This window comes from Anarhichas minor, unplaced genomic scaffold (genome assembly GCF_050575085.1).
Source record: "Anarhichas minor isolate MPS153535 unplaced genomic scaffold, ASM5057508v1 ptg000003l, whole genome shotgun sequence".
Taxonomy (NCBI): Eukaryota; Metazoa; Chordata; class Actinopteri; order Perciformes; family Anarhichadidae; genus Anarhichas; species Anarhichas minor.
Genome location: NW_027466449.1, coordinates 16,818,085 through 16,845,556, shown reverse-complemented (window position 1 = coordinate 16,845,556; position 27,472 = coordinate 16,818,085). Strand labels below are relative to the sequence as shown.

The following is a 27,472-nucleotide window of genomic DNA, read 5'->3' as shown; positions in this document are numbered from 1 at the left end:
CCCTTCAGCTGCACCGGCTCACCAGCTAATGGCTACCAGCTTTTTCTCATTAGTTAATTATGTTTTGTGATAAAATCTGCAGCTTTGAGCTGTTAAGCTGAATGGCTTTTAGGCTAATGGTAACTGACCACCTCTGTACACAGACAAAAATTGGCCTTTTAAAAGAAAAGAAAAAAAGTTTCTTCATTCAGCCACACAGACAATCTGGTGTGTGTGCTGGACATCCTTCAGCAGTGTGACTGAGGTCAGAGGCCAGTGGAGGGGAAAAAAAGACTCCATTAGAGATAATGGTGGCGCCCACTGGTCTATATGTAATCATACTCTTACCGGTAGATGCCCAGTATCATTTTCCTCTCCACCTGTAATTCCAGTTTCCCGGTCACGGAGGTGTAAGTGATTCACAGATTCAGCGGTGACACCTGCAGCGGCTTCAGACCGACACATACATCCGCAGATGTGTTCCTCTCCGAGTCCTTGTCTCGGTCTTGACTTGATCTACTGAGAGATCCGATCGATTTGTCCCATCACATTGTCTGCTCCTTTTTTTGTACCGTCACAGTCAATTTATACTTCTTTTGTTCGCTTTTGGAACAACTCCGGCGTGAGTCATTACATATCCATTGTTGATTGCGTCGCTGCACAAAAAACACCGGTTTTCAAAATAAAGGGGCTACAACAATGACGGAGGATGTCAAATGAATCACGCCTTCAGTGGCTACTCTCTCCACTCTTCTGAATTTGGGTTGGTACCCAACTCTACATAGTCGGTATTGGATTCCCTTTTTCTTTGTTAAACCCAAGGCTTCTGTGCCAAACAGATGTTGTTACTGGTGGATTTTCCGCTCGAGAACTCTTGATTCCCATCCAAATGCACCATTTGTTTTCAGCACACATTAATAAACAACACTTGTAGTTTACAGCACAGTGATGTATGAACTTGTGGTGCTGCAGCAACGCGTAAAAGAACACTCGGACCAATTCAACCCTCTTGGGTGCGTTGTCTGTTCCTTTGAAAAAGAGTGTAAAATGCCTGCGAAGACGCTCCATTCTCCGGCGCACCGCTCGCATTTCATCACACCAGCTCGTCACGGCTCCACCGACAAAGCGGTCCAAGAGCAGGGAGACGGAGACGGAGACAACTCATCTCCAGACTGAACACCAAAAGACGTCTCTTTGCGTATGCACAGCGCTTTACACACGCATGGAGAGCAGTTAATGCTTCCCATATGGCAGCATCCACACATTTGTCAGCCCTTCTGTGTTGGGCTAAAAAAAAGAAAAAATGTTTGAGGCTAGTTTGCTGCCAGTAAAAGAAAGATTATGGAAATATATTGATATTTAGAACATTATTTCTGGAGAGAGTGCTGCTATTGTGAGATTCACAGAGTGCTGTCACACCGGAGCCGAGTTGTCATCAGTCACAGACGTCAGAGAAGAAAAAGACTTTCTCTACTTAGCCCTAAATAAATGAAGTTCATAATTTAGCAAATTACAAATTATGTGAATTATCAGTGTGCCATCGTCAGCACTGGACCCTTTCAGCTTGTTATAGGTTGCATAATGACTCATTATACTGACATAATACAAGCACTTTTCTTTTTTACAAATTAACTATAGTTACATCAGCTTATTTTCATTAAACACCAAGTTCCTCTCAGGACCATGCAGTATTTATGCTGCAGTGTTGTACCGTGCGAGCTGAACAAAGCCAATGAAGTTCAAATTCATGCAGTTTCATTTTGTGGAGAAATCATCAAAGGAGGAGACTGTCCTCTTTAAGAAAAACCAACAGCGTCTTTGTTTGTTTCCATTCACATTATTTTATGCACATTTTAAAGTATCGCAACAGAAAAGCTTTTTGGAAATGGCAAAATTTTATGAAATTTCCTCAATTGTGAAAACGTTTTTTTACACTTTGCTTTTGTCAAAAAAGAGTTGATAGTTGCTAAATGGGTTATGGAAAGGCCTTTTCCGAATACATTCTGTCGTACCGAACATTTAACTCACATAACGACTGCTTGTCTTCGGTCAACATGAAACATGACCGATACTAGCTGACATGAAAGAACAATTAAAACTTACCCAACTGGGACACATTCCTGAAGATCTCTCACCAAATGTTCTTTCATAGATGAGATGACCAAGGCAACTTGTTTTGTGTCCTGTACAAAAACTCAAGTTCTTCTTTTTCTTCTGTTTACTGGTGGATCACAGCCATTCGCAGCCGATAGTGCCAACTTCTGACTAAACTACACCGTAGCCGAGTTTATTCTTTCCAAACGACTTAATTGAAAAACGTGTATTATTTGCGTTTCTTTTTCTGCACAATTTCATAAGAAAATGTCAGACTTTAACGCAGGAGACTGCTGTTGGTGTTCTGTTTCGCACCGACATTCAACGTTGGTTTCTTTAAACTAGGGCTGCAGTCATTCCCTCACCTTATCCAGGTGTTTATTAGTGTAATCATGGCGACAAAAGTCCTCCAACATCAATAAAGTAGTAATTTTAGCCCCAAACCACAATATTCCTGTAACCTTAACCCAAACAATGACCATGAAGTTGTTTTATGCCTAAACCAAAGTGCCAAAACATCATAATAAAACTGATTTATTCATTTATAACAGTTATTTGTAATGGTTTAGGAAGACACTGACAAATAATACCACTTTCGATAGGGGTAGTCTGACAAAAAAAAAGACCAATGATGTATTTAGTAGTTTAATTTGGGATACAAGTATCGAAGCATGAAAGCTAGAGAAGTGAAATTATTTAGTCGTCTCTTTGTGGAAACCCCCACACGCCACTTTATTTCCAGCAAGTGGGAGAAAGGAGGATATCGTTTCAGTCAAATAGACACCTAGTCTTTTAAACCATTACGTAACTTAAAAGTTACACAACAACCCATATAGCATGACTCTTCACCACGGGTTGAACTGCGAGATAACATAATGCTTACCACTCAACCATAAAACACGGCACCGACATCCTCTGGAAGCCACCGGGAGTAATGGAGCAATCTGGTGAACCGACAAGCAATCTAAAAGGGGGGTTCAAGCCCTTTTTCCACGCGGCATCAAGGCGTCTCTGTGACGTGCCCGACCTCTAACGCTACGCCGCGGCTTTCAGGGCTTTTACTGCTTAAAGTGTTGTTGCATCACAGGAAGAAAAAGGTCTCAGCAGTACGTGTTCTCCTCTCTGCCCGTGATGTTTCATGCGAAGAGAACCAGTGGGAGGACGTGTAAAAATGCATAGCAACAGACTCTCCTGCTCTCACACGGGGTACATTAACACACACTCACGTACACGGGCAAATAAACACACGCCTGTACGGATATAGCACACGTTACCCCACCCACCCACCCCACTCAAACACAGGGCTCAGAGGAATAATAATGGCCCCACATTAAAGATTACACCCTCAGCAAGTGATGTAAATGGCACCGCACAACAGGAATTAGCCTCAGTTTGTGAATCACCAGCAGCCCCGCTCTCCCTCCAGCTCGCACAGGTCATGGACTCTGGAAGCTGATCCCCTGTGTGTGTGTGTGTGTGTGTGTGTTAGGGATGGGTATTGTTAGGATTTTATCGAAACTAATACTCTTGTTGATTCTGCTCATCGGTTTGGTTCGTTATCGATGCTCTTATCGGTTCTTTTTGATTGTACTGTGAGAAAAAAAAGAAAATTAATTAAGAAAATAATCAACATTGATTTATTGTTCTTGTATGTAAACAAAGATTTCTTGAGCAGCAATACATTCTCAGATTAACAGTTAGTTAAGTGATTAGCTTTCATTTATTAGCCTGTTCTTATGATCAAACTCCATCTGGCATCGCTAATGTTAGCTGCAGTGGACGAGGACAGCTGCTCGCCAAACCGTTGGAAACGGGGGATTTCTACAGATTTTTGTTCTGCTTGTTGGCTAGATGTTTTGATAAATTGTCGCCATTACCTCCCTTACCTGTGAGGGTTTTATTGCATCTGTGACAACCAGAGTTCTCAGCATACAGCCCCACTTTTACCGTTAACTCCGGACCTTATCCGGGCTTTTACTAGAACCGGTTGCCGTTTAGAGCCGGGTTCGGGGGGGGGGGGCCCTAGTGTGTGTTCATTTCAGGCTCAGTCACTCAGCCTTTCCTCGTCATAGCACCTGAACACGCCCGTCTGTCACATCATTTGGTAACATTCCCACAAAGATAGGGGGGGGGACTCGTGAACAGCGTCTCTTCTCCCTCGCTGAGACGCAGGCTGGTGCAGCGGCGCAAAATCCGCCTGTTGAAACCCTGCAATTCTATTTCAGGCCATCCCACACATAGTGGGAGAGGAGCAGAAATGTGTCACCCTTTAATTACAGCCTTTCAGGTCCTTGTGCAATTTTGTACATCTGTAGGTAAGAGAGTCCTACTTTGGATTTCAGGAACACACCTCCAGCAATTAGCACAGCGACATGAACCGTGTGTTTGATTTAAACATTTTGCTCTTATTTGTACCTTTGGGATCCACAGCTTCAGCACATGATAAGTAAGTCCTTCTTCCATCTATTGATGACAACGCCGCGTGAGTAATGCAATGATGGACAATCGGAGTGTGTGTTATGTTTCCAGTTATATCACCAGTGTTGTCACCCAATCACAGCTCTTCTGCTCTGCCAGCCGAACCGCGCAGCTTTTCATTCCTATAGGGTCAACCCCCTTTTCAATTAATTTCTTGTTAGTCGTGATCCAAATAAGCTGCGGTAAGAATTTAATCCTCATAACTGGATTATGAGCTGATTGGCGCTGCCAGAGAGCTGTTTTTTTTTTTTTTTCTTGTTGAAATGCGGGGTGAAGTAATTCTGGGTTTGATGGCGTATTGACAAGCCAATCAGAGCCGATCGGTTAACGAGCAGCTGCGTCGCTAAAATCGGAATCTTGTCTTCGCACAGAAGAGGATGATTTCTGGCTCCTATCAGGAGATCTAACAGCGTGTGTTGGCTGTTTTCACGAGTGCCCTTGATAATGATTTTGTACTCAGACCTCAGAGTCATTTAACACACACACACACCACCCCATCTGTGCGACATAAGAAACAAGATGGAGGAATGAAGGATACTGATCTTGCTTGAAAGATTGCATTTTAAAATGTTTCCACTCTGACGGAGACGTCTCTTATGCTCATTCGTCTCTTCTGTCTTCCATCCAAATAGACATGAACTACATCTCCTTCATCTGTATTGCTGCGTTTAGAGAAAAGGGGAAAACATATTTCCTGCCGAGCCTCTTGCACAAGCTGTTATTTTCCCCTTTCATTACATATCCGAGTTGAGCGAAGGCTACTGTATTTACTCAACGAGCCCGACGGCATGGCAACCGACTCCTGTGTCATTATCCTGTATATAAGGCTGCTGCGCTCCGCCACACTGTTCCCTTTGCTTCGCAAGATAACTCTCGGAGGACGGGATCAAAATAAGGCTGGAAGTTTGAGGACTGGAAGGTGTGGGTTTTTGTGTGTCTGTAGCACTGTATTATTAATCGGGGAGCACTGTGAGTTCAGCAGGGGAGGAAGGGGGAAAAGGCCATGGGTTGACATTTGGGGGGCCGTTGTACGTCCAGCAGGGAGGTTCACACACACCTGGTAGCGGAGCAGTAGGTTACTGTTTCAGTGCTGCCCACGGGGCTTTGTTGTGTCGCTTTGAATCTGTGAAAGGACACACCTTTCTTTTTTTAACCTCAAGATTCGTCGCACTACCTGTCTGTGTGTGTGTGTGTGTGTGTGTGTGTGTGTGTGTGTGTGTGTGTGTGTGTGTGTGTGTGTGTTATTGAACACACTCGGCCCAGAACGTCGATCCAAACTGTATCCCCCCGCTGAGCCATTTGAAAGCCATTTGCATCAGGACTCTGGCTGAGGTGGTGAAGAGGATGATACCAGATTCTGTCCATCTGCTGCCCTGCAGAATTGATTACATCAGTCGATTATGTAAGCGAGGAACGAGATGAGCCGACCAATTAGTTTTGTGGTGTCGCACTGGGAGCCAGCGCCGAGGATCCCACTATCAGTGGATGAAAGCAATATTAATAAACGGATATCAAAGCGTATCAGGTTAATCAACCCTTTTTTTTGTTTTGTAAAAGCAAAAACTACGATCTGATGAATATCCAAATCCTCTTGTTCCACTTCAAAACTCCTCCGGGGGTTTTGTGTAGACGTGAGAGGCACTCGGGCAGAGAATTAGCATGACAAGTGCTCCAAGAATGACTCTGCGGTCTTTGAATGTTTCCTTCTTCATGTGTGTTGAAAGAGTAGAAAGAGGGACGCCGAAACCGGGAACAAAACTAAACAAATATTGCAGAATATAAGGGGCCTTTATAGTATCTGTTGGATGAATGGGTACATAAATGGGGCCTAGAGACGGGATACATGTGGGACAAAACATCAAAAACATCCACTGTCTCAGCCTGATTATGCCCCCCCCCCCCCCCCAACAAATGAGCAATTCAAATATTTGAATGGCTGACCTTTATGTACTCTGTCGCATCATGTATATTTCCTGCCACAATTCTCCCAGAGGCAGATTGTTGAAGTGTTTGATGTTTTACAGTTTTTGCTCCGGGGGACAAACTAAACCATTACTTTAACATTAGGAGCATGTGTTTAACCACTATACACACACACACACACACACACACACACACACACACACACACACAGACACACACACAAGCAGAGTGAGCAGAAAATGTACCCAGTAAAAATCCTCAAACCTGCCACTGTACTGTGCTTTAATATTTCATCGGATGTGCCGAGTCTTTGAGAACGCGATGCTGTTGAAAGCAGTGAAGTGCTGCTGTGACAAAGAGAGAGACAAGAGGAACATGATTTAGACTCTGTTCTATGTGACTTCCGTTGTTTCATGCACATAGTAAATAGCTCGACAGCATTCATGAATCCCGAACCGTTGTGTTTGCGACATCACTGCAGCAGAGTCCACAACAGGCAGAGGATGATTAATTACCGTGTGTTGGAATAATAATTCCACACAGTGTTTTGTTTACAGTGAAATAATTGCCGACACGCAGCAGCGAGATTAGCTGACAACCAAGAACCTGTTGAGATGATTAGCGTCCTCTTTTGTTCTCTTTTTGTGTGATACACGGGGACGCCGGGGGGAAAACATTCAATTCGTCACCAGTTTATTTTTCAGATTGTTAATGTCTCATTTGATTGATTCATGTTGATTAGAAATATTCATGAAAAGTACAATGAGCACATATCTCAGTTTTTGCATTGTTTTAAAGGGGAAATTGTGAAAACATAGGAAACTAGGGAATTACCAACCAAAGGAATTTCTCAACACATTCTGATTCCAACTTGTCACATGTGACACTTTGTTGGGACCTTTAGAGTCACTTCCTAACACACCGGGTAGCCCAGTGCGTCAAACCATGACGCTACAATACGGTCGCAGTAAACACGTGGTTAGTTAGGTTTAGGTTTAGGAAAAACATCCCGGTTGGGCTTAAAATAAGTACGTAAACAAATACACATAAACAATGTAACATAAGTACGGGAAACACTTAACTTAACAATATCCCAACAACGATTAGGGACACAAACACCGGCCTCCTTGTTTTAAGTTTATGTTTGATCCATCCATCCATCTCGTCCCTCCCACCCAGACGAGTGATGACACAGCTGAAGTTCCTTAAACCTGTATTCTCTCTAATGGCCAGCAGGGGGCGACTCCTCTGGTTGTATAGAAGTCTATGAGAAAATGACTCTACTTCTCTCTTGATTTATTACCTCAGTAAACATTGTAAACATGAGTTTATGGTCTCAATCTCTAGTTTCAAGTCTTCTTCAATTCAGCATGGTGTTCATTTAGTAAATTATGGTCCATTTAGAGTCAAACAGACTATAAAGCAGAGTATGCTTTAGGGCGGGGCTACACGGAGATTGACAGGTCACTACCAGAGTCATATACGGCGTCTCTATGTCATTCCTCCACAGTCCAAATATGGTCACTTCCTTTAATTGGTTGCAAAAAAAACCAAGATGGTCAAAAAAGCCGAACACAAGGCTTCAAAGCTGTAGTCCTTCAACCAGTGAGTGACCTCACCACGAGAACATCCACGTCATCACACTCCTGGAGGACGTTCTCTGGGCGTCTGATAACGATCAGATGGGTTCACATTGTAGTTGCTTGAGAGCTCGGTGCGTCTCATACAGACGCTAAAGGCCGCCTTGTGCTTCCGTATCAGACGCCGAGCGGCGTGACGGTATTTGAGAACGGGCTGAAACTCTAATGACTGCTAACATGCTGTAATGTGGGGACAAATAAGGAGATTAAAAGTCATCTTTGCATGATTCACGCTGTCGTGAAGAGCCTATGCTCGATTTCGATGCGCGTTGCTCTCACTGCGAAGAGTTAATAGAGCCACGGTCAGGCTCTGTGCTTCAGCCGAGCACCTCCTCTCATGTCAGCTTTTACATAAATAAGAGCTTTTTCTCTCCGTCACTCCCTCTCCTTCTCTTTCTCTCATGCACACCCACACAGAGCCTGTCAGAGGCACATGAGGATGGGAGGAGGAAGGAGGGAGGTGGGTGAAGCATGACACGTGAAAAAGGAGAAGCGTTGCTCTCAACACTGCATCTACAGCCCTCTATCTATTGTTTCTCCCTATTTTCTTCTAGCTCTGCCTCTGTTTCCAGATACCGTACGCATCCAACACTATTTTCTCTGGCTGACATCGGAGCTATTGTGAGTTTATACGCAGAGCCTCGTCTCTTTGTTCTCAAAATTACCCAATTATACCCGAAGATCTTCTCTCCTCTGGCACAGAGATGCTGATTAATCTCAGTTCATTTATGTGTAAATTAAGACACAGCTAATTGGATCCAACTGAAGGAGAGGCAAATTATGAAGAATAAAAATAATATTGAATTCAGAGTCAGTAATGACTTATGATCTGTAAAGCATGCTATGCCAACAGCAAATACATTATGCGTTATGTAACGCCGGTGTGACAAGAAAAGGAAGACTTAAAGATTCGTGCTTCCCAACAAAGACGGTGGTCGAATGAAAAATCTCTCTCTCTCTCTCTGCAAGTATTTATATTGTTAAATCAATACAAATCATACATTTCTTCAGACTCCAGTAAATGGGTGTCGTTCAAGACTTTGCACACCAATCGGTTGCCACGGCAACTTGCAGCGTTTTTTTTACTTCCAACCTGGCTGACTGCCGCCTCGCCGAGGATCGGTCCTCCTCTACACGGTGGTCCACGGCACCCGGTTAAAGATAGAAATCATCACTGTCAAGTGATTAGTTATAATAAAACAAAGTCCATACTCACAAGCTGAGCCCGTCGCTTTATTGTGATCATTTCAGAGGTGTCAAGTACAGATTAATGAATTAAACTGACCTAAAAGTGAGGTAGTCGTCACAAAAACGGTGACTAATAATACATTTAGTGGCTATTTAAAGCATAAGAAGTTGTCATCAGGGTTAATATTAGTCTTCTCTCAAATGAATCACATTTTTGAGTTACGATGCTCGAAAAGTTGTGAAATGAGCAAAATGGCTCGAGAGCGCCCCCCTGTACAGTCGCAGAAACTGGAGCCCCCTCATTGAGGTTTCATCCTCGTGTATGAAATTTGGTCGGCAGATGTGGAGACGTACGAAAAAAGCATCTCAACAGGAAGTCAGACGTTTTTGAATTTGAATCTCCCATTTTTAACCCTGGACGTTAACGAACTCATCCAACAGATTTCATCAGATCGACTTTAAATTTGGTCAGGACCATGAATAGACCTTAATGATGAAAAGTTATCAAACATTTGTGTTTTCATGCAACATTGTTGCCGTTACGCCGCGGCAAAAAACCCTTATTCCATAAAACAGGAAGTTGTTGTAACTTTAGGGTGCTTTGTGAAATCTGCTCCAAATCTGCTCCCTATGTAGATCAGCTCGTTCTACGTTAACGAATACCAAACGATTCTCAGTTTCATGTAATTATACACTGCTATAAATCCCCCTGAATCTTACACACTGTTCCTTTAAACTTACTGTAAATACACCTGTATCTGGAACTTCTGGTGAGTCAGTATTGTGACTCCAAGCATACTCACGGGATGAATACACGCTTTAAAAACACCCTTTTAGGTTCAGTTAAATCATTAAGAAATAGAAAGAGTAGGGCACAGCTGTGACTCTGCTTAGAGCGGGCCATCCTCAAATAACCGAGTGACCACGCAACGAGGAGACGAGTGACATCAATTCAGAGGACGAGCTTCAACGGCTCAAACCCCAAAACCAGGTGGTACCAGTCACTCTGTGGGAGAGGGACAAAGAGAAAGCCACTCTCACTTTGACAAGAAAGGCCACATTGAGTCTTTATGAGACAATAAAACATGAGCGGTTATTATTATATAATGCGTAATACAAAAGCTGTGGCAGGAGGCATTATGTTTCTGAGCTGTCTGTCCGTCCGTCCTATTGTGAAAGTGATATCTCAGAAACACCTGGAGGGAATTTATTCAAATTTGGCACAAGTGTCCACTTGGACTGAACGGAGTAGAATGTGGTGCTCCAGGTCACCGTGTCCTCACTAAACACATCTTTGGTCAAAGGGTTTTATCCCAGCTGAAGACAGCAGGCTATTTTCTGAAAGCACCCAGCTCGGAGCTCTTGAGAGCATTTTGGAGGCGCAGCGGGTATTTTTAGCTGAGACTCTTTGGTTGCGTCTGGTTTCTATGCTACGGGATGTATGAGGAGGTAACAACAAGGTAGAGTACTTGCTCTGGATGAAGCATGAAGGGAGAGAGGAGGGACCTCCTGGCCCATGTGGCTAATGAGATTTTGTGAGCGAGGAAAACTTTAGATCAACTGTATTATCCAACACGGGTAACCCCAGACAGACATGGCCGTAAACTGCAAGCCACGAAAATAATTATAGTTTTAAATATACAATAAAGAGAGAATATCAGTAAATCATGCTTAAAAAACAAGATTTAGAGGAACGCCAAACATTTTGTTAGCTATTTAGTCTCAAAGTGGCCAGACAATGGCTCTAATGTCATTGTGGTTTAAGGTGAAACATTGAAAACAATCGGGGGAAAGTTATGAGGGATTATTGTAATGACTGTAAACCACAAGTTCAGCAGAGGGCCATTTCCTCCCCCAGGTGATTTCTCTGATCAGTTCCTCCGATCTGGTTGAAAGTGTATTGATTGGTTGGAAATAGAAAACGAGGAATCTCTTCAAAGGTCCATGTCTGCTCATTTCTGCTGTGGACCTTTACTCAATGTTAATTACAAGACCCTGATCCTTTCAACCAAATCCCTCACTGAATTTATCTCACATTCTGCCTAAGAAATATATTTAATTCATGGTTGGTATTCATGGTATTAAATAAAATGACTTGGCATTGGTCTTTAGAGTAGTGTATCCAGTCTTCTCCATTGATGAATTGAATTATAGTATAATATATATATATGAATTTGTATTCATGTAAAGGTGCAAAACATTAAGAACAGTGATTCATACATATATATATATATATATATATATATATATATATATATATATATATGTATATATATATATGTGTACATATATATATATATACATATATATACATATATACATATATATATATATATATATATATATATATATATACATATATATATATATATATATATATATACATATATATATATATATACATATATATATATATATACACATATATACATATATATATATATACATATATATATATATACATATATATATATATATATATATACATATATATATATATACATATATATATATATATATATATATACACATATATATATACATATATATATATACATATATACATATACATATATATATATATATATACATACATATATATATATACATATACATATATATATACACATATATATATATACATATATATATATATATATACATATATATATATATCCATTTTAGGAATATTTTAGAAATTTACAAAATAGAGAACACTGAAATATTTATTTTCTCCCCAAATATATTACCACTTCTCCTTTCTGAGGCGTGGATTGCCCAAAAGTGTGCCTCCTCCAGGAAACAGAAGTTCACAACTTCCCTGTGTTGCTGGGGAAGAACAGAGGAGTGTGTTATGACTAACCGGTCGGCCCGGCGAGTGTGTATTACGTCAAAAAGTCACACACTCATCAGCAGCCTTCTGTACCAGCTGAATGTGCATTCAGTCAAAAGTTAGGGTGTAAAAGACGACTCATTGCATCGAAACTGTTTGACACTAAAGCTGTGTCTTTGTTTGACAATGCACAGTAGAGTACATCTTAATAAGTGGGTGTGAAGGGACCATTAATCGAAGCACTGGTGCACTCAGTGATGCTGTCACTCCCCCCCCCCCATCTAATAATGTGAGTGCAAAATGAATTTCTTCACACTGGTTTTACTAATAGAGACACAGATGGGTAGCCTGCTTTACAACCAATTGGCTCCTTTATTGTTAGTATGATGTAAACCTCACATTTCATTTTTAAACTTACGAGAAAAGTAGGTAGTGGACTTTGTTGACTTTTCTTCCAGGCAGACATTTTTGTCATAGCAGGTAAAAACAGACAGTATATAAGAAGTGGACGTGACATCACCTGTTGGTTTGTGGACTGTTTTGAGTTCAGCATGTTGGCCATCGACGTCTTGGGGTTTCTGGGCATCACAGTTTTGGTTTTTTGCAGTCGCCATTTGGATTTTCATGCGTCACAATCTTGTTTTTTTTTCGCCATCTAGGTTTTCGGCAGTCGCCATATTTGTTTTTGGGGGTCACCATCTTAGTTTTTGGCCGTTGACATTTTGGTTTTCAGCCGTCGCCATTAAGGTTTTTGGCCGTCGCCATTTTGGTTTTCAACCATCACCATCTTTTTTTTGCAACCTGAAGTAACTCAAGGGTGAAGCTAAGTATAACCGAAACGCTGAATTTTACATTTTTAGGCTATTTGACTCTAAATGGGACCATCATTTACTAAATGAACATCATGCTGTATTGAATAAGTCTTGAAACTAGCATTTGAGACCATAAACTCAAGTTTACAATATTTAATGTGGTAATAAATCAAGTGAGAAGTGAACTTCAGAACTGAAGGTTCCCGCCTGAATAAAACTCAAGGTATAACTCATAACATTAATTATGGCTCCATTCCTTTTTAATTTTCCCAGTAAGCCATGTCACAGAGTCAGCATGCACAATACCACGGCACCAGCTTTCATTGTGATCTGTTACACCTGTGGTTTTCCTGCTGACATGTCAAAATGTCTGCGTGTAAAAGGCTTATTTGAAAGGTTTTGGCCATAAACCTTTATATGGCAAACTGGAATTATTTAAAGGAATAATGTGACATTATGGGAAATACACTTTTTCTTACCTGTAGGTAGCGAATGAGATCATCTCTTTGGTCAGAAGCAGCTCTGTGATGTGTTAAGCCTAGCTTAGCACAAACACTGGATGGAAACAACTCGCTTAACTCCATTAAAAGTGCCTTCCAAAGCTGTCATACAGCCTTTTGTGTACATAACAACATAGAAAACAAGACATTGTTGCTTAACGAGCGGTTTGCTCATCCAGGTTAGACCCATTTCTTAAAGATTCAATGTGCCATTGACAAGCAACTTGTAATTCTCGAACATATTTACCAAAATATTTGAATATTCGAATTTTAGCCCCTTAAAAGTTAAACAATTACAACAAATGCTATAGCTTCACCATGACCAAGTTGTTGGGAAAGTAAAATATATTAACAAAATATAATAAAACTTATTCTAAAATGTAGATAAAATCTGAATTTCTTCATGTTGCAAACAAAAGTCAGATGTCTAACAGGCTGCAGGCTCCCCAGCAAGCTCACTCTCCCTCAGCCTCCATGCATTAATGAATTACAGCCCCGGGCCAGACTACAGGCTCATGGTTACATACCTGTGATCGCTCCCCACGAAGAAATCAGCAGCCCCCATCTTAGAGAGATAAACAGCACTCTGCCCTGCTCGGATGGAGGCTGACTCAGTCTGTGGAAATGTCTGCTGTTCCTTGGTCACTGCTGAAGCCCGGTCCTTCTTGTGATTTCTAATCGGTGGGAAATGTTGTTGCTCGTCTGAAACTCCGCGAAAAAGACCCGTCCTGTGAAATCATGTTCACACATTGTTTTTGTCAGGGAACAGCCATCACCTTGATACATGACCTTGCAGACACAGGTAGAAAAGAAACATCTCCTCTGACGTCTCAGTTTTCTGTGCTGGCATGTCCACATTGCTCACCCTCTAATTATATTACAATAAATACAGTCAAACTGGGTTTTTCAAATTCATATTAGGTTCTAACAACACCGTGTGTTTCCTTCCACTTTACACTAATTGACTTTAATATCTCTCTGTTCATCAGCTTTCAGAATAACGAGCCATGAGATGTAAACAGAACCCATTGTTGCTCTCGTTGCTGGCTCACTAAGTTTGCTGGTTGCCTTTGAAAACTAGTTGCATTTCATTTTCATATTTTGGTGGTGGAGGCGATACCTTCTCCCATTAATTATTCATGTGTCATTAATGTGTGCAGCTGTTCTCCAGTCAGACAGAAAGAAGAAGGAGGAGAAGACTTGAATTGATTTCTTATCTATTCATTCAAGTAAAGCAGTGAATGCAGATAGAGCCGCGTCTGCTGTCAACATAAGTCTTGGAAGTGCATTGTTCGTATAGATCTTTATTCTTTTCTTTTTAAATATAAAGTGCTATGATTTTACGAATCTGGACGAGTCATTTTTTCGTGGCTCCAGGGATCCGTCTGATATTGGATGGATTGTCATGAGATGTTCCCAGAGGATGAATCTCAATGACTTTGGTGATCTCCTCACTTTCCATCCACTACCATCATCAGGGCAGCATTCAAGTGTCCAATACTTCTTATGACTAAATACTTGCAAAACAAATGTTATTCCCACAAACCTCAGCTTGTGTTCAAAGCTAGTCAGCATGCTAGCACGTTAAATTAACATACATGTATGCTGACGTTAGCATTCAGCTCAAAACATCACAGAACCACTCGACACTTTGATATACCTTGAATGCATTTTACATGAAGATCTGGATCATTGATGTCTTTTTCCAGTGAATATGCAAGACAGAGAAGTATGATTCTTTTGTTTTTTCTACAGCCCAGGTGCACCTGGTGTTTACCGTCGGTGCATCTAAATCTGCAGCTTCCACATATAGCCTGGAATACCAATAAGAAGAATAATAAGACTTTTTTTTCACCTCCCTTTGCTCACTCTGCGTACTCTCCCTTTTTTATTCGCATTTTCCTCTCTGACTCACTCTCTTGTCTGTTTCCTCAACAGGAAAAGCTGTGTCCACTGAAGCGGTTTGTTTAGAGGAGCATGTTGTGACAGCCATGTCTCTGGAGATGGAGAAGACCATCACCAAGCTGATGTACGACTTCCAGAGGAACTCCACCTCTGATGATGACTCTGGATGTGCGCTGGAGGAGTACGCCTGGGTTCCCCCCGGCCTTAGTCCTGAGCAGGTACACGAGCCCCACAATTGTACCGCACCAGAGGTGGAGAGAGTAACAGAATATTGCACACAAGCTCACATGCACTCTCACATGTACTACAACATGCACTAAAAGGCCGGCGCCTGGCTGTGTCAACAAAGCACAGAGAAGCTTACAACACACACACACACACACACACACACACATAGACGGGGAGAAGAATATCTTATAGAGAATACATGAAAGGATTCTGTGCATACAACTGATTATCAATTATGAATATATATTATTTCTCAGTGTGGCCTCCTTCACAAGAATCAACCAGAAAAGAGACAAAACTCAGACAGTTAAACAGAAATGATTGACAGTAAAACGAGCTCTGGACAGCACTGCTCATGAAACGTCTTTTAGAATCAACAGCAGAATAAATCATCACCAAAATAGACAACTCCAGAGCGTTTGCAGCCACACACACACACACACACACACACACACACATTACAGCAAAGTAGAGACTGCGCAGTTCCTCGCACACTGCGCAGCGCGCACACGCCACTATGTCGCTAGGCAACAGAGATTAGTATTGCGTTGTTCGAGGCTACTCACCTGTCTGCTGTGGTCTGAGTGGCACCCTGTGAGTCTTTGAGCACCGCGGAGTCCTCCACAATCCGCTTCTTCGTCGTCTCCACAGGCTCATTCTCAAAGCATGGTGTAACAGTCCACTTGGCCTCTCTGTCCCAGTTAAAACCGGTTCATTCGGTCTCTGTGGTCCCACTGTGCTCTTCCAAATTCACCCTTAATTCACCCTTAATTGACTCGTGTCTGAAGTGACCCCGACCCGTGAACTCGGCGGCCCGAAAACGCAATTTCTTCATAGCGCATCGTTTCCGGAGTGTCACCTGTGTGAACGTGGAGCTCCGCCCTCGTGCGTCCGCAGAAACACCTGCAGCTGCTGATTTATCTCCTTTTTCTCTGTTTATTTCTCACACAGGTTATAAAGGCTTTTTTAATGTGACTGGAAATGTAGTGAAATAAGCCTGCTATAGACTATTTGTGAAAAAAGCAAAATTACTTTTAAAAATATTAAAACACACTACACAAAACTGCAGTAACGAGAGTAAATGTATTTGGTTACTTCTACCTCTGGTTGACACACCCTTCCCTTCGCTCTTAAGTGCTTCATTAGCTCATGCTTATTTTCTTTATCTGGCATAGCCAGACCGAATCAAATTGAACCGAATCGGTCAGAAGAATTCAATTATTTGGACGATTAAGTATCCGTGGCATTTGCCTATAATCCTGAGATAGGAAATCCACTGATCTGAAAACAAGACAATGTATCATTGTTGTTTTTTAAAGTCCCCTTCATGGTGTTTTAGTCTATCTGAGTTGACGGGAGCGGGAGGAGGGAAGGGCAGGGGTTGGCATACAAATCACTGAGACTGTCAGGCGTTTCTTGGAAGAATAACTGTAAGGACATTTTTCAGCTGTCAGTGTTAAAGCTGACAGTGTGTAGGAAGCAAGTTCACAGTCAGACAGAATAACAACCATAGCCGGCATCATGAAAAGGAACCACAGACAGATTAGCTGATCTGGAGAACAGATTGAATCAAATGTTGTCTCAGATTCTCTGTTATCAAAATATGCAATTACGTATTAATAAACCTTTTACTTATTCAAACATGTATGTGGACTCCCATTTCACATAAAGCAATACGCAATCTCCCCGATCACCATCAAGCAGACGAATACAACATTTCTCTATAAATATGAGAGAAAAATGTCACTTTTATAACTGTTAGCATACCGTTATTTTTTCATTTAATGAATTTGGTGCACTAAGCCTCAAATTAGTCCTGGTAGTCTGTCCTGGCAAATTCAAACCCAGAGGAATGGAAGTAATTTGAGTCGGTGAATGTTTGGATGAATCTAATTGGAAATGTGTGGCAATGTGTTTATGCATCCAGGTTTCACAATTCCCTGTCAGGACTCATTTGCACTTTAAATGCCTTTTAATTGCGTGCGTGACCAAGATAATATAATCAGTTTGTGCACATCCAGAGGAAGATATTTGAAGTTTTTGTCCGTTGTTTTTGTCAGTTCTGTACACAAGATGTACACAGCTCTGTTCAGCTGTATTGGGTAGGAACACTCCTGTCTTTATTTAGTAAGGGCCGTGCTCCGAGGGCTCTGTTAACAGATGACGGGCTGAGCTGATAACAGTCATTTTCTCCAGTCAGCCATCTTGACAGGATGCTGAAAGAGGCTGCATTCTCTCTCATCCTACAGGGGGTGCAGGCAATTGTAGCTGCCTGTTGCTTTTTTTTCCCTTTTTTAATGCACTTTAATGTGATGGTCTTTAAGCCTGTCACTTCAGGTTTCTCTCTGCACAGTGTCATTAATGTGACCCGCATTTTAAAAGAAAAAACATCATTTCCTTCGGTAGAGTTCATTGAGCTGTCACAACTCAAACTACATTCTACAGTTCACTACTGACCATCTCGGAAACAATTTCTAACTGTATTAAAAAAAAGTATGTATATCATATTTTATTCTTCTTCATTTAAAAAAACAACTGGATTAAGTTATTTTAAGAGCTTGAGAATACAGGATTTGGAGAAATAGAGCTTCTCATAATCTGCAACTGAACTCAATTAATCAACTCGTCAATCAACATTAAATTAAACGGCAACACTTTTCCATTATCAATTCATCTTTTTTTAATTCTTTCTCGAAACAAAAATAGCAAGAAATTAACTGCACATTAAGTTGGAAAAAAATCATCAATATGAAGATGCCAACTTGAACTTTGGGAAATTGCAATGGGCATTTTCACCGGACAAAAACAATCAATTAATTAATCGATAAAGAAAATAATCATTAGTTCCAGGTATATGGATTTTTCTTTTATTCCTGTCTGTATTCAAGAGCGTGTTCTTTGAATTTGAGCGCATTAATATTGATTTCACCTCCCTCAAACTCTTGTCCTCATCCTCAGAAATCTCCTGCTTGCACTTAGATTTGCTCCGTCTCTGCTCAAACCGTATGCTTGCACTCAGATATATTACTGCTTGCACAGATTTAGCCAGCTTCAGCTCTTTTTCCTCTAACTCTGGCTTCTGCTCTCGGTTTTCTGCTCTGCCACGATAACGATGCATTTACATGTTTGAGCTCAAAACACAGCAAGTCAAAGTGTTTTTCTGCAGCCTGCTAGACAACAAAGAAGAATGCGGTATGATAGTGAATATTCAGTGATATATTTGTACTTGTCCTTTAATGTTTACCTGCTCCTTTCATTCTAAGCTCTCCTCTCTTGAAGAGGCAGATTCTGGAGAAAATCCCAGCGACCCTGACTTGCACACCTGGCATAAGGCTCGGTGTCACCCTCCACAGCGTAGAATAAAACAAGTGTGTGGGTTATAATGAATCTAAGGGGCAGCGCACGCAGACGCACTTCCTTTCCACCCCACTGATTATGTAAATTGGATCACAACAACCTCAGCAAAATAGATCTTTACACTGCACTGAACAGCAGACCACTTTGTGTCAATTGCTGTTTTGCAGAAAATCAGAGACAAGTGACAAGATTGCTTTTCCCTTCTTTGAGTGTTTACTTCTCAAACACCAATCAAGGTTTTCTCTGTTTCACCCGCTTACATGCAAATACAAAAGGAGGTTCAGGCCGAAAGATACAGAGTCCTACTGCACAGTGAACGCCTTCTGCGACGCCAGCATGGAGATTTCACTTAGAGCAACGTGAATATCAGCTGTTCAAGGTTGTGTCTGCAGCAGCAGCAGCACAGAGCTCATTGTGCCACACTCTGTACCCCAGAAACTAGCTTCAAAGGGCTGGGATGATGGAGGGCAAAGCAAAAACAAGTTTTCTTGACATGAAAACCATGATGAACTCATCTGAAAGTCATTTCAGATCCAATTAGTTGGGTTAGTTAGCATAAATGTATGAAATGATGTAGATTATGTAAACTAGCCCACCTTTAACTAGCATAATGGACACATAATGACTCGGTTACCACTGCGTAAGTCTGCTCTTTAGTGGCTGAAATCAATATTTCTATATCAACAATGGATCACATGACGACTTGTATGTAAATGGTGTCTTTGTGAGCCTCTTTTTAGCTTATTGTTTTGATTTCCCAGCCGCAAATGAACTGTTTTGGTTCACTCTGACTGCTTCTTTCGGCTGTTCAGTGAAAAAGCTTTAAAGGGCCAGTGGAAAATGGAACGTAGCGCTAGTGGAGCATTTAGCAGATAAATAGCTATTTATCTCAGGAATAGGACTACCTTCATCATGTGGCCAGACACTTGAAGTGAATGCTAATGTTGCTAACAACTTTATAAGGTGATATTATGTCAGTGTTTTTTTTGCCGCTTGTTTGCGCTCCCCCCCCTAGTGGCCAAAAACATCAATAACTGCAGGTTTAATAATAGTGTCACCACATGCTTTGTGTTTCAGGTGCATCAGTATTATAACTCCTTACCAGAAGAGAAGGTCCCTTATATAAACAGCCCTGGAGAGAAACACCGCATCAAACAACTTCTTCACCAGCTGCCACCGCATGACAATGAGGTAAAAACGTTTTTTTAAAACAGCACGGAAAACTGACTGTCAGAAGCATTGTGTTTTTTTTACGATGACGCCTGATGATGAACCGTGTTGTTCAGGTGCGTTATTGTAACGGGTTGGATGAGGAGGAGAAACGAGAGCTCAAGCTCTTCAGCAACCAACGGAAGAAGGACAACTTGGGCAGAGGCAACATCCGTCCTTTCCCCCTCACCGTGAACGGGGCCATCTGTGACAAGGTACAAATCAACAACCGGCTTTCTTTCCGCTCGACCTCCATTTCACTCATTGAAGATATGAAAGGACAACAAAACAGCATTCAAGGGTTCTCTCTGTCTGAAGATATTGCATCTTCTATTCTATCTGTAAAATTCAGCCCATTTTTCATATTGCACTCTCGGTTATTGCTTGCCGAGGCTTCTGTTTGATGTCTCATCAGATAGATGGAAAAGATATAAAGTAGAAAACATTCAAATCTTGAAGAGATCATACATTATTTCAAACACCATCTCCTCACCCTCCCTCTCCACATCTTAGTTTGTGTTCTACTTTTTCTCTGCCTCTTTTGCCAACCCTACTTTATCGCCTTCCTTTCTTTACCTCTCCTCTCGCCTTTCCTTTCCTATTGTATTCTCTCATCTGCTTTCTTTTTTCCTTCTCTTCTCCTCTAATTTCCTTTCATCCCCTCATCTTCTCTTCTCTCTCTCCTTCCTTTCTTTACCTCTTTTCTCGTCTGTCCTTCCCTTTCCTATTGTTTCTTCTCATCTCCTTTCCTTTTCTTTCCTCTCCTCTCTTATCGTTTCCCTGTCATATCCTTTCCTTTTTCTTCATTCATTTTTCTCTTTCTTTCCCTCTCATTTCCTTTCTTTTTCTATTCTTCTCTTTTCCTCTAATCTCCTTTCCTGTCATTACTTCACATCTTATCTCCTTCTTTACCTTTCCTCTCATCTCTCCTTTCATTTCCTCTCCTCTTATTGTTTTCACTACTCTAATCTCCTTTCCTTTTCCTTTCTCTCTTATCCTCTCATCTAATTTCCTTTCATTCCCTCTTGTCTTATCTCCTCTCCTTCCCCTCTCCTCTCATCTCTCCTTCCCTATCATTTACTTTCGTTCCCTTTCCTCTCATCTAATATCCTTTCCTTCCCTCTCTCCTCTCCTTCCTTTCTTTGCCTCTCCTCTCCTACAGTGCGGTGGTCAAATAAACGGAGGAGACATTGTGGTTTTTGCGGCGAGGGCGGGTCATGGAAAATGCTGGCACCCTCATTGCTTTGTCTGCAGCATGTGTGAGGAGCTGTTGGTGGATCTCATCTACTTCTACCAGGATGGCAAGATCCTCTGTGGCCGGCACCATGCCGAGAGGCAGAAGCCCCGCTGCTGTGCCTGTGATGAGGTGCGCCTGTCTGGGCCTCGAGCCCTTCAGGGTTGGAAATGGCTGAATGGTTCATAGCTCAGAGACTTGGATGTGGTTGAAACTGGTCTGGAGAGAAAAGATGTCTCTGTATTCTTGCCATGTCTCAGACAGTCTGCTTGTTTTCTAACCGTGATGTGAGGCAAGCTGGCCTGAGAGGATAGTAAACAATAATAATAATAGTAATAATAATAACTCTGGCCACAGTGCTCTGCACTGATTCCAGTCTGCCAAGGTTTGTTTACTTAAATTATAAAGTGTGTGTGTGTGTGTGTGAGGGGGGTATTTGCCACAAATTATTAGATTTCCCTGCACTCATAATAGGACTGAGACACCAGGATTTATGCCAGCTGTTGATATTGGTGAGAATTGTTTTTAACAATAATTTTGGATTTATTTGAAGCTTAAAAATCAGCAGTTTTAATGGCATGGAGATCCTCAGATTAATAGGAAACCCAATGTTATTTTTAGGGATTTCTCATATTATTATCAAATCTCTAAAACTATCAAAATAAAACAATCTGAGAGGAGAAAAATAATTTGGTGGAATAGCAGACGAGCCACTGACATACGTATCATGTGACCAGACAGCCCGTTTTCATTCCCAGGGCGTGAAAAAAAAACAAGGCTTTGTCACGGCCCATCGGTGTCTGATACCGACGCACAAAGCACCTCTAGTTATATGAGATACACCGGGCATTCAAGTAACTACAATGTAAAGCCATCTGCGTCAATATTAGACATTCAGAGAAAATGTTCCGGCAGTTTGATGACGTAGTATAAAGACTGAAAAAGGTGGGAGGGTCAAACAAACACAATAGCTTCAACCGGGAGACCGGCGTTCGGGTCCCAAAGTGTTGTTGAGTTATTTTGAAGTTATGTGGTTTCTGTACTTATGTTATTTTGTTTACATTTTACTTAGTTTACATACTTATTTTAAGCCAAACAATGGTGTTTTTCATGAACTTTACTCAGTGGTTTTATTGCCTAAACAAGTATTTTCTTTTGAACGTTAACCACGTTTTTACTGCCACAGTAGTAAAGGGTCATAGTTTGACTCGCTAGGTTACCAAGAAGGTTAGAAAAGTGACACCAATGGTCCTGGTTAGGAAACACTTTTGTTGTACAGGGGAAACACATAAGATATTATGAAAATAATAACGGGCCAAGGATGGAGCCCTGAGGTACCCCAAACACCATCCCCGCCCAATGTGATTTTGCTTCTTCAGCAGCATTAAAGCTCATCTTCGTAATAAGTCCACAGCTAATCTCTGTGTTGAATATCCTTCGCTGATGAATGTAATGTCTTGGTCATGCAGATAATCTTTGCTGACGAATGCACTGAGGCAGAGGGCAGACACTGGCACATGAAGCACTTCTGCTGCTACGAGTGCCAGACCACCCTCGGTGGCCAGCGCTACATCATGAAGGACGGACGGCCTCACTGCTGCAACTGCTTCGAATCCCTTTATGCAGAGTACTGCGACGCATGTGGAGAACACATAGGTACTGCACTTCTTTAATTACATGTATGAACTGTTACCAAAACACATGGATATATTTTTCTTCCACTAACACCATAGAAAACTTCTATCAGCCATTTCTTGCCATTTATCAGCTCTCTGAGCCACAGCTGTGGAGAGGCGGAGCCAGTGCAGTGAGATGTGGATGGTTATTATCATCCCAAGCTCCAGTAACAGTGAAAGTGTTACAGAGGATGCTCCCATGTTGAATCCAGATGGGAGCTGTGAAAGATGATTGCTTCCCCTAGCTGGGGAGCAGAGCTGGTGAAATGTATTCGGTCTATCTTACATATCAAGCGATCGCGTATGGGCAAAGAATCACAAATGGTTGCTTTAGGCAGCAAAAAAGCTCTGTTAATGCTTTTTTTGTTTTTACTCTATTACAGCACAAAATGATATATCTGAGCTTAACCTACTGGCTAATGGCTGAAATCAGACTGTGGACTGTGTTCATTAGCCGCACAGACTTTGTAGAGTAACATTTTTACAGTAGTATTAGAGATAACTGCCATCACATTACCATCTTTAAGCAGTTAATGCTAGACTGCTTGTGCATTTACTGATAAACTCGCTTCTGGTATTGCAATGGTGTAAAATAATGGTTGTTTTTTTTCCCCCATCTCACAAAAGGCATTGACCAAGGACAGATGACGTATGATGGGCAGCACTGGCACGCAACCGAGGAGTGTTTCTGCTGCGCCCGGTGCAAGCGCTCTCTGTTGGGCCGCCCCTTCCTGCCAAAACAGGGGCAGATCTTCTGCTCACGGTCCTGCAGTGCTGGACAGGTGTGTGTAACCAAAAATATGATTATGTTATTGAATCGTTATATATTTTAAAAAGGGTTTTCATACATACTTCAAACTGTATTCTTTACAGATTAGCAGTTTAATAATTGTACTTATGTCTTTTCAGGATCCAGACGAGTCTGACTCCTCAGACTCGGCCTTCCAAAGCGCCCGTTCCCGTGAATCCCGCCACAGCACAAAGATTGGCAAGAAGGAGCGCAGGAACGTCGAGCAGGCCCGCCAGTCGGCTCCTCCACCCATGCCCGACCGTCTGTCTGTTGAAGTTGATCCCCTCTCTGTTCAGATGGACCGCTTGAGCCTCTCGTCTAGCCAGACCCCGAGCAGGACACCGAACCGCACGCCCAGCCGCACTCCGAGCCGTGCCCCGAGCCTTAACCAGGTGTGGATGAGCCGGGACGACCCCTACGTCCCCGCTGCCTATGAGGGCCCCCAGCGGGAACCCTCTCCCACACCAGCACCTATACATCTGCTGGCTCAGTGTAACCCCAGGCAGGGCTACAATCCCAACGCAAACGCTCATCCTCCAGCTCAGACTGCTGCCAACCCGGGGAAGAGGCCCGACTCCTGGGGCAAGGAACAGGGCAACGCCAAGAGGACCCCCATGGCTGCTCTGAGGGGCCACTCCTTTAATGAGAACTGGACCCACCACAGCCAGGATGAGTTCAGGCCCAACAAGCTGCGCACCCAGATGAGCTTCAATGAGATGTCCAGCCAGAACCAGGGCTTCTCTGACAAGAGGAGCATCAGCCTGCATGGATTCCAGAGAGACGGCAGACCCCCGCTGACCAGGAGGAACCCCATTAATGCCATGAGCTTCAACGAGCCCCTCGCCCCTCTGGAACAGACTCCTCGTGGATCCTCGGATTCCATCACTATGTCCAATGCTACAGGTACGGTGATGTAAATGACACAGTACGGTACAGGGCTGTCCTCGACCAAAGAAAATTCTTAGTTGACCAACACACTAATTGATTCGTTTTTAATCATCATATCTGTAAACCTGAGTTTCTCCTCAAAGAATAACACAAAAGCATCACTTCAAATCTTGTGTCTACCAGATATGTGCACATAAGTTTCTTGTAAATAAGTAATTTAGCATGAAAATACATTAAAAAAGGACTAATCAACTAAAGAAATCTTAGTCGACTACGACAAAAACGACCAATATGTTGAAATCAACTAAGAGGGGGCAGCCCTAGTATGGTGCAATAAGATATAATGCCAAATGGTGTGAAAATGTGACATGTGATTTCTGATTCTAGCGGGTAACTCTCTGGACGGGGTCAGCAAGCGTCAGGAGCATCTGTCTCGGTTCTCCATGCCCGACCTGAGTAAAGATTCCGGTGTGAATGTGTCTGAAAAGAGCAACATGGGCACCTTCAGCTCCTCGGTCCAGTTCCACAGCACAGAGTCGCTGTCCTCCTCTCGCCCCTACAACAACAACAACGCGTACGCTCCGCTGGGAGTCGGCTACCCGCTGCAGTACTGGGACGGCCCGCAGCCGCTGGGCTTCGACGGCAAAGGTCGCGTCGGGGTGATGGGCAGCAGTGGAAACCTGCGGATGGCTCCCATGAGTGACAGGATGCCCCGCCGGCGCATCAACGGGCAGGAACCCGTGGCGTCGCAGCAACCGCAGCCGCAACCGAGACGCCGCAAACACCACCGTGGAAACCACGGTAATGGGCAGCACCGCAGCGGCCGCCACCACAAACGCTCTCGCCGCTCTCGCTCTGACAACGCCTTGCACCTGGTGGCGGACCGGCCCGCTCAAATGGTAGAGCCGCCCTACCGCCGCGTCCAGGAGGATTACGATCGCTTCCCCGCCGGGAACGCAGCTCGGGAGTTGTTTGGTCTCGACCCAGGCGGGTACAGGCAGCAGCCCCAACGACCCTGCCCCCGCACCACTTCTGATCTCACCCTGCAGAACGCTGGCTGGCAACCTGTGGGGCTGGGTGGGCAATGCTGGGGCGACGGACACACGGAGGCCGCTGACCCCTGGTGCTCCAGCTGCTCCTCGTCCTCCGAGTCAGAGGCGGATGAGGGTTATTTCCTGGGTGAGCCAATCCCGCGGCCTGTGCAGCTTTGCTACATCAACAACGAGGAGCTGCGCCATCGCTACAGCCCCTCTGGGATAGCTGCCCATCACGGACCTCTGCACGGACCGATTCATGGCCAGCTGCACAACCGCCAAAGGAGGAAGAGCAAAAACTGCATCATTTCTTAGATATAGAGCAAAAGAAAGGGTGAGGGATGAGCAGGAGAGTGAAAGAGATGAGAGAGAGGTAAGGAGACGGTTAAAGCAACAAAGAGGTGGAACAGAGGGAGTGGGAAGGTGAGAGTGAGACAGTTGACAGTGAGAGTGAATAGTTTTTGTGTGTGTGTGTGTGTGTGTGTGTGTGTGTGTCTGTGTTGGGGTTGAAGAGATAAAAGGCCTATTTTTTTTGTGTGCTTGTGAGCCTACACAACTCTACACCGGGTAGTGTTTGTGTACACCTACACAGAATGATCTAATCCTAAGAGGAAGCTCAGCTGGCTTACACAACAGAAATGTTTACAATGGAAGAGATCAACTCCTCTGATGGTACCAGGACTCGCTGATGAATGTGACTACTAAATATACCATGGTCAAGGTAAATTGACACAATGTATGTGTGTGTGTGTGCGTGAATCCATGTTACGCGAGAACTCCTTTACAGTTTGAAAAAAAAAAAAAAAAGGTAAAACCGGTCAAACTGCAACGATCCGACGGTTCACGTTGCGGCTCAGAGATCAAGCCCCCCTTGCGGTAAAACGTGTTCTATGTGGACAAACCAGAAATTGTGTCGGGGTAGTGAAAGTTACGTGCTAGATTCCAAGCTATGTCATTGTTTACCTCAGTGGAATCCAAATGCTGCTGGAATATAGTGTGGGCTCGCCAACCCTGTTGTCACCTTGTACAGATAGTCTGTTGAACTTCGTGCTCTACATAGCCAGCTCTCCACGCTTCACCGAGGACAGAGCGCCGGACGGCCTCTGCTCCTCCACCATTCAGGCACAGTAACGTCAGGTACGGTCCCGTTTTCTCTTCTGCAACATGCTTTGTTTTTTTGAGAGTTACCCTTAGATGATTAAGAATTATAATAATAATAATAATAATAATGCTAACAATAATAATAACAATGCAAATAATGATGAGAATATTAAAGAATAATACCTGTTAAATGTATATATAGTAATAAACTTATTAAAGTAATGGATGTAGTAATGTAAATGTTCTGTACATATGGTCTTAAATATTTATATATTTTGTAACTAAAGAATCATTATTTGTATAACATGATGTAGAGATAGGGAGACTTGCATGTTGATTTGTTGTTGTTGTCTCATACAGAAAATAAAGTGTACTTCAATGAACAACCAGCAAGTTCAGACGTTGTTCTGATTGGTCGGCTTGAGTGACACTTGCCGTGTTCCCAGATCCACATACTGCAGCCACACATCTACTGTAAACTGCAGACATTGGGACTGGCCATGGCAGGAAAAGCACAGAAGGAACATTTCATCAACACGATGGCTCAGTTCAGGATTTAATTTAAATAGCCGTTAACATGTCAGAGTTCTGGCCGTATAGAAC

The 27,472-nt window shown here is 42.7% G+C and overlaps 1 protein-coding gene across 1 annotated transcript in view; it reads left to right on the top strand.

Annotated features, from left to right (window-relative positions):
• LOC142959189 (prickle-like protein 2) overlaps positions 1-27,249 on the top strand; it is a 41,282-nt gene extending 14,033 nt beyond the window's left edge. The window contains exons 2-9 of the mRNA XM_076100397.1: positions 15,386-15,570; positions 20,015-20,128; positions 20,224-20,361; positions 21,309-21,512; positions 22,850-23,036; positions 23,684-23,838; positions 23,966-24,749; positions 25,122-27,249. Coding sequence (XP_075956512.1) covers positions 15,439-15,570; positions 20,015-20,128; positions 20,224-20,361; positions 21,309-21,512; positions 22,850-23,036; positions 23,684-23,838; positions 23,966-24,749; positions 25,122-26,083 — 2,676 coding nt within the window. The 5' untranslated portion in view covers positions 15,386-15,438 and the 3' untranslated portion in view covers positions 26,084-27,249. The remainder of the gene's footprint in view (positions 1-15,385; positions 15,571-20,014; positions 20,129-20,223; positions 20,362-21,308; positions 21,513-22,849; positions 23,037-23,683; positions 23,839-23,965; positions 24,750-25,121) is intronic.
• The last annotated feature ends 223 nt before the right edge of the window (positions 27,250-27,472 follow it).